This window comes from Xiphophorus couchianus, chromosome 1 (genome assembly GCF_001444195.1).
Source record: "Xiphophorus couchianus chromosome 1, X_couchianus-1.0, whole genome shotgun sequence".
Lineage (NCBI taxonomy): Eukaryota > Metazoa > Chordata > Actinopteri > Cyprinodontiformes > Poeciliidae > Xiphophorus > Xiphophorus couchianus.
In genome coordinates, this window is record NC_040228.1 from 24,385,179 (window position 1) to 24,393,461 (window position 8,283).

Consider the following 8,283-nt stretch of genomic DNA (forward strand, 5'->3'; position numbering starts at 1 on the left):
GATTGTTCGTATCGGCCCAGCGGTTTGTTTTTTTTACAGATATGTTAAAAAAATTACTAATATCGGCAGATAACGAGATTGCAAATATATTGTGCATCCCTAACCCTGTTAATGGTCTAAAAACAACAATATTACTGTTTAGAGCAATAATTTCTGGGACAATTTATCGTCCAGCAAAATCTACAATCACGACAGGCCTTCTTGAGAACACAGACCTTTGAAATGATTGCCTTGCAGTGAACAGGTTATTCATAAAAAAAAAAAAAAAATGTGTACCGTATTTTCCGCACTATAAGGCACACCGCATTATAAGGCGCACCTTCAATGAATGGCCTATTTTAAAACTTTTTTCATATATAAGGCGCACCGCATTATAAGGCGCATAGAATAGACGCTACAGTAGAGGCTGGGGTTACGTTATGCATCCATTAGATGGAACTGCGATAAAGGGAATGTCGACAAAATAGTCAGATAGGTCAGTCAAACTTTATTAATAGATTACAAACCAGCGTTCTGAAAACTCCGTTCATTCCCAAAATGAACAGCTGTTGCTTCCTCCACTTCCGCACCATTGATTGTTCATGTTAAATTCTCTCTCTGCTGCTCTATAGGCTCTTTGCACCTCAGCTTAATGATGTACATCAAGCCGAAGCCCCGACAATAAGCTGGAGAAAGGTTTTAAGATGTTCGCCTCGTTATACACAGATACGAAGGTGAGTTTTACTTTCTTTAAACTTTGTGGCTAACATTAGCTTTAGCTTATGCCGGACATTTTTCTTGTAAAAATGTGCTATTTAAGTATCTAAACATTTTTCATAATTCATTAACGGACAATGTTTTTACCTTATGTTCAAGTATATTACGTGGTTTATTGTCGTTAGTGTCAGAGACCAAGTAACGGGGAATTTACGGTTCAGGCTTTTTGCTTCTGAAGCACAACGAGCCCATAGCTTAACATTAGCTCTGGTGTCGGAGTTCTAGTTCAGCTGACTGTTCAGGTTAAGAGTTGTTGCTTTTAGAAAAATATGGCCGTGTTCCTTAAGGTTTCCGTGTTACTTCGCTTTATTAGTTTTGCATGCTTCTTGTGAAGCAGGACGGTGTTTACAGCGGTTTGTACAGGTGGATCAGTAGCTCGGCTGTCTGGCTCTGGTCTGCTCTCTCGTTCCCATAAACTCGATCATTCAGGCTGAATACAGAAGTGATTCCATGGAAATAACACAGAAAGCTCCTTTACCTTCTGATTTAGGCTGAAGAAGTTGATCAGGAGTGAAGTGAAGGCTGTAAACTTTGCTGTGCTGCATTAGCTTTAACTGGTAGCACGAATATTTACAAGCCACCGTCTTCTTAATTCAGGATCGTTTGGAAATCCATGAAAACTTAAAAGCCCATTATATTAGGAAGACAGCAATGTTCATAGTATTGTTTTATTTGCGTCTGAAATAAGACTTTGTCTTTTCTAGCTGTCATGGTAACTCAAAGCGAAAAAAGAGAGCCGCATTTGCGCTTGCGGTTGCGACGTCAGTGCGGCAGGTGCAAAGAGCCCATTCCCGTGTTCTACTGTGTGACTGATCGCCTTGAGCTTAAACTCTGCGTTGTAAGCGTGTCTCTTAATAGGAGCCATTTTGGGGTCTTTACACAAAACCCAGCTTGCACTGCTGGCTGCATCGGCGTCTGCTTTCCCGTTTCTTCTTCTACGGGGGAAATGAAGTTGGCGTCTGCTTTCCCGTTTCTTCTTCTACGGGGGAAATGAAGTTGGCGTCTGCTTTTCTCCGTTTCTTCCTCTACGGGGAAAATAAAGTCGGCGTCTGCTTTCCTCCGTTTCTTCTTCCACGGGGAAAAATGAAGTCGGCGGCTGCTTACCGTAGTTGCGAGACCTGTTGTGGCTCAATATTGGTCCATTTATAAGGCGCACCGGATTATAAGGCGCACTGTCGGCTTTTGAGAAAATTGAAGGTTTTTAGGTGCGCCTTATAGTGCGGAAAATACGGTACATGTGATTTCCTCAAATTGAATCCACATATTGCCACAGCGTGAGCCATCCCGGTTGAAAAACGCTCTGCAGCTGAGCAGCACACGTGGACAGCATGGTTGGCGCTGAGGTTCATGAAGAGCAGATCCAGGCAGCCGTCATGCGCAGCGAGCATGAGAGGCTTCAGCTTCCAATGCAACACAATGACGACTCGGGTGGAGCAAAAAGCTGAAGTCATGACGCTGGCTTCAAATGTGGATGGTTGTTCACAAGAAGATGCGACTAGAAGCTGACTGAACTTTGACCTGGCAGCACAAATTTTACCTGAACGGTTCTAACTTGGGTGCATGTTTCTCACTCGAGGTGTTTATTCCTGCCCAGAAACTGATTTAACTGTTTCATATGCAGACCCTGGTGGAAAAAAGAAACTAGGGAGTGTATGTATATATGGGATCATATGGGCAGGTATAAAGAGTTCCTGTTTCTGGGATTTATACTGCATGTAGAATGTTTTTGTAGCCACCATGCTAGCTGCCAGCCTCGGTGCTAGCATTATTTTTTAAGCTAGCTTTAGCTTTTTAGCTAATTTTAGATTTACATGTATTTTTTTTCCCATGTGTGCATGGGTTGTGTTACTGTAGGTCAACATGCAGGTGCTAGCCTAGATGTGATCATTAGTATTTTAGCGAGTTTTACTTTATTAGCTTATAAACTGTTGTGAAGTGTTTCAAATACAGTTCGGGTAGGACTTTTGCATTTTTACCAAAAACATTGAGCATACAGCATTCACACAGCATTTTCGCAGGAAATGCACATTTTCTAGTTATTTTTGTTGACCAATAAGCTATACTTCTACTCACTCCTTTTTGATTATGTCAGCTATTTTCTTCCTGGTTTTGGTGTTTTATAGTATTGTGTTTCCTTAAAATTCATTTGTTATTTTGAGATTTGTGAGATGTATATTATGCAACAAGCTAGGTATTCTTTGAAAATTCAAAATACATTTTAAAAAAAAGTTAACATCCTACCTTTTCAAATTTTTATAATTTTATATTAATTTCTGATGCATTTTACTACAATTTTATGTAACAAACCAACATGAATAATAGATAAAAGCGAAGTGACATCTTCACAGATAAGAGTCTAAAAACAGAGCTTTGCATTTGTATCCCAGCCTCCTCAGTAAATACTTTGCAGATCCACGTTTTGCTGTGATTCCAGCAGGACTGTAATATTCATCTCCAGCCATCGTTTCATCAGATCCAGCTTCCCTGTCGTTTCCACCACAGAGTACTTTGTATATTAAAAAAAGGGTTTATTTTGGTCTCATCTGAGTACAGCGCCTTCTTCTACGTGGCAAACATTACTCTGGAGTATATTTAAGGTTTGCATCGTCTCTAAATTTGTTAAAAACTTAGCTTATAACAATATCTCCACAACTTTATGTGCCATGTGCTTGATTAATCAAATTGTTCACGAACATTTACTAAATAATAAAAAACCTGAGGCTTTCAACAGAACAACTACAGTATATGTTTATTCAAATAGGAGAAGGTGACTTTTCAAATCAACATACTGAATTTTATTTTGTACAGAAGCGTTTGAATGCAAGAGCTTGAAAATAAATTTAGGAACAATATCGTGTTTAAACGAGATTAAAAAAACAGACTTATCTCTGGTTTGAACCAAAATATCTTCTTTTAAAAACAATAAAGATTGAAACAATAAAACGCAGCACCTCTTGGGATTCTTAGATGTCGTCCAGAGGAAAAGGTGGGAAGAAGGAGAGTCGCAACGAGATCCTTCATGTCTTTTTAACAAGTCAGGAGGGAATTTTTATATTTCGTTTTAACGAGAAACTCTCTTGTCATAACGAGATATCGCTTCTGGAAGTTAAACTCTTCTGTAATACAAGCATTAGAGTAAAATTAGTTGAATACAAATGTATGCCGCACAATTTAACTTCATTTGTAAAAAATAAAAATGTATATTTTTTCTTAACCTTTCTAGTTATATAGAGCAGTCTTGGTTTATCACAAGACCTCAAATAAAAAAAAAATAATTATTAAGCTTTCTGGTATTAATGTGAGAAAACAGGGGCAGAAAAAAACTCTGGAAAGTTTTGTAAGGGGCTGAAAAGGTGAGGTTTTTTTCTAATTAAACCTTCATTCATTTTCTCAAAATTACTTAGTCATAACCAAAAGTGGCAAAACTACCCAATTACCGATTGAGCACAAGAACTGTAAATACAAAGAAATTCCTAGATGGCATAAAAACAAGTTTCTTATAGACTCAACAGTCCGTAAAACGTTCATATATGTTGAATATATGAACAAACTGAAGTTGTAGCTTGCAAGGTGAAAAACATAGACAATAAAAGCAAACAGATGGATTTGAATTGTGTTGAGTGATGGATCATCGCTGGTAAACTACATGATTTTCTAATTTCCCTCATATTAAAACAATCAATCAATAAGAAGAAAGGTGCAGTTGGATAGTGTGCATCAAAAATAGTTTTCCACAAAGCATTACTGGTACCAGAGGTATGTAGGTATAAAAAACAAGCAGCAGCAGGTGACTCACGTCAGGCTGGCACCGGTTTGCTCTGCGTCCGTAGCTGTTCATTTTAGACGGCGGCACAGACTGTCGCAGCGGGATGGAGTGAGGCTTGTACTCCTTATCCACATCTTCTCCATCATAGTGCTTTGGCTTGCAATGCTTCAAATCAAACAAAAAATAACAGTCTTAGTTCAAAATGGAGATTATTAACACAATAACCTGCCTCTTTAAATTTTTTATTTATTGCAATTTAATTTAGAAAATTGGCAAAATACAACTTAAGAGTGGAGTAATACCGTCAGGCTGGCGCCAGACTGGAACATTTCGAATGGATAGACAATCCTTTCATAATGTGAGCGCAGCAAAGACCCGATGTTCTTCCCTGGAGGGTAGCCGAGCCGCTGCGCTATACGAGCCCATCGTCGTTCCTTACAGATCAGCTCAAAGCCTCCTTCATCCGCCACAATCTGAGGAAAAATTTAAAAATACACTGTTTAAATCCTCTCAAATAAACAAACAGCTGACATTCCTCAGCGAATGTTGATTTACTCACCTTTGACAAACTGTACAGATCCAGAATGCGCCTTTCGATATGTGGGATTTTTAAAGAAGAACCTTGAATTTCCCAAAATCTGGCAATGCGGTCCAAATAGTTGAGCTTCACTCTGGTCTCAGCCTAAAATGAGAACACAACGGTCCCAAATAACGTCACGATACCGGCTAAACAGATGCAGCATGATGCACAGCTGCAGAACATTTAGTGCTGCATGAAATTAAATTGAGACACAATAACAACCATCTGCTTCAAAATGCGTCTGGAAAATGTAGCAAGTTTTATTGGAGGACAAAGTTTAGAGTGAGGACGAGCCTTACCTCCAATTCGTTTAACCTTTGGATGCGAGGGGTAAAGTGAAAGTTTTCCAACTCCACTGAAAACGGAGGCTGCCAGTCCTGAGTGAGAGCAAAGAAATTCATACTTTAACTTGTGAATTATCCTGGAAAGTTGTGCTTAGATTGAGCTTAATTCTTGTTTAGATGTGGCTTTCCAGCTAATGTTATTGAATAAGAAACACTTATCTAGAGAAAAATCACATCTTACTATAGACTAATTACAAATTTCTAGGCAATTGCTAAAAAATATCAGATCTCCCCTGTGAATATTCATAAATTAACAAATAGTTACATACACCAAATAAAAAAAAAAGACATAAGCCTTTTTTTCCAAGCTGTCTGAAGTTACATCCGACCAAACGTCTCTTGTTTTAAGTCAGAAAAGATTTTGATCATTCAAACTATTTACTAAATGCCACAATAATGAAAAAAAGAATAAGTCAGAGATTTCTTTTTCTTCATTTACATGCAAAGTGATTAATATCTCTTTAAGCAATGAGAGAAAGCCCAGATGATGAGCTCATGGTTCTCTCCAACATGTCTCATCAAGATGAGACATGTTGAAGGGAAGGGCAGAGTTCTTTTAACACTTTTTAAAGGCGACAAAATGCAAAACATCCAGTTTCTGCAACGTAAATTAGACAAAAGCAGGTAGTTACCGGCGGAGGTCGGATTTTGCAGATTCCAGACTTCTCTGCGATTGGACGTATCTTGGCGATGTAGCCCAGGGGATCCTGGAACTCCTCCCATGACGGCTCAAAAACGGGACACTCCGGAGGGGGGATGAACTCTTCCACTTCCATTTCCCTGACAACAGGAAAAGCACAAAAAAAAACTAGTTAAACAACTTTACACACAAACAAGTGGGTATAATATCATCAATATTTCTGTTTGTTGAATCTGTGCAGCTATTTGTAGCCAAAATTTTACATTTCTGAGCAGCCAAAACATGTTTTCATTACCTGACGGATATTACAACAAATCCTTCCACTGACAGGAAAACAAAAAAAATTTGAATAAAGGATATAATAAAATTAAAATTTCAAACTTCAATTAGTTTATTCAAACAATACCTAACATGCTTAGTCTTTCAAAATCACTACTTCCTCATTTTACTACTAGTTTGATGGTTCCTTCAAATATATCACATTTTCCAATTCAATTATTTTCACAGGACAGTAGTTTCTATAATCTTTGCTTCTCTATTGATGGAAAAACCCCAGGATGCAATTTATTGTCCAGGAAATCCCCTCCCCCAACATCAGATACAACAAAACAAACCCCAGCACATGAGGGGCCAGTAAGGACTCAAGTTACACCTTTTTAGTCCAATTTCAAACATTACCTAACAGCATAACAACAGTTACCTGAGCTGACAGCAATAATTTGCGTAACAGTGGTGTTTCTTATCTACTTAACACATGGAAACATCTACCAACCATTTTTCATGTTTATATATTTACATACGTCCCATCTAATTCTGGCTATATTTAGCTGTCTGAAGGTGGTTATATTTACTAACCAACCATAATTTTTGCTTTATTTCTTTTAGACAAAATAGGGAAGAGTGATCACAGCAATCCTTAGGCCTACTTCAGCAAATCCAAACAGAAGACAAATGAGTGCTACCAATCACCAAACATGAAGGTACGCTGTAAACAAAACCTTAAACTTTATCAGTTTTACTCCACAACCAAAAGCAAAAAAAAAAAAGGCAAATGTTTAGCAGATGATAACATTTGTTGATTAATGTGAGAAGACAGCAACAATCAGACCGAGTTTGGAAGCAGGTTTGGATCCATTTCGGGAATATTCATGAAAAATAATCTTAAAATAAACTCAATTTGATGTTAGTATTTCAATGAGAGTCAATTATATTTTTCACGGGCCTTCAGACAAACAATGGCGTTGAGTCAATGAACCCTGATGCATTAAAAGGCCAGAAAGGCATCTCCACTTATAAGTGGGCAGGGCTTGGTTTACAATTCTATCCTAAAACATCAATATTAAGCCAAAAATTACTCATAGCTCCACTTTAATGTCGATACAAACCAGCTTCGTTATTTTATCTCATTAGCTGACAGTGTTAGCAAGTTCTTGTGAGAACTGACGTAAAACACTAAGCTTACCTTTAGCGACAGCCGTTAAACACGGTTAGTATTAAAAAACAAAAGCCGTGAAGCTAAATTATCCGTCACTCATCTGCTCCTACTGATGACAATGACCCGAGTTAACGTCCATTATCCAGCAACGAGAGGCCATAACACCACTAACAGCTTGGGTTAGCATCAAGGCCTCCAAATTTTCCTAGCAGCACCGTCCCACTGCCTCCCACTGGTGGAGATAACTAGCATCCGTTTGCTAACGTTAACTGGGTGGCTTGAAGGAGTCAACAATGTAACCGCAGACCTGCTAACCCATGACTACACAGCGCTGGTAATGTCGACTATAAAGTATTTTTCATTAACAAAAATCCAGTTATATATCCAGTCCGTTATAGTACAAGTGTCTAGCTGAATTCTTGTGACTGACCCGAAGACACCTCGATGTCCCGGGGTATGATAAAGACTGTGGCCGCACTCCTTCCTCTGTTGGTGGTTAGCTAACCAGCTGTGCTCGGTCCTGTTCTGTTGGCTAGCAAAGTTGACCCGTTTTCAGCTTCGGTTCTCCATACACACCGCTCTGCCAACCGCACGGGCTTAATGTATGAGTGGCTGATGTTCGTTTAATACTAAACGAGAATCTCAAACTTTCTCAATTACTGTCGTGATAAATCATTTCCCGATCAACATCATCACTCTCTTCAGGCCATCCTGTGCATCTTAACGAGACGCCATCTTAGCTTTTTCTCATGACCGAAGTAC

General features: G+C 38.7%; 1 protein-coding gene across 4 annotated transcripts in view; it reads right to left on the reverse strand.

The window, feature by feature from the left end:
• kdm5c (lysine demethylase 5C) overlaps positions 1–8,283 on the reverse strand; it is a 32,034-nt gene extending 23,751 nt beyond the window's left edge. For 2 of the 4 annotated variants that reach the window (XM_028015997.1, XM_028015977.1), the window contains exons 1-6: positions 7,952–8,283; positions 6,079–6,226; positions 5,402–5,479; positions 5,082–5,204; positions 4,825–4,995; positions 4,553–4,687 (exon numbers count right to left, since the gene is read on the reverse strand). In XM_028015997.1, the coding sequence (XP_027871798.1) occupies positions 4,553–4,687; positions 4,825–4,995; positions 5,082–5,204; positions 5,402–5,479; positions 6,079–6,222 (651 nt within the window). In that variant the 5' untranslated portion in view covers positions 6,223–6,226; positions 7,952–8,283. Of the gene's footprint in view, positions 1–4,552; positions 4,688–4,824; positions 4,996–5,081; positions 5,205–5,401; positions 5,480–6,078; positions 6,227–6,381; positions 6,410–7,548; positions 7,911–7,951 lie in introns of those variants that run through there. The other 2 variants (XM_028015986.1, XM_028015992.1) reach the window with 2 other exon arrangements.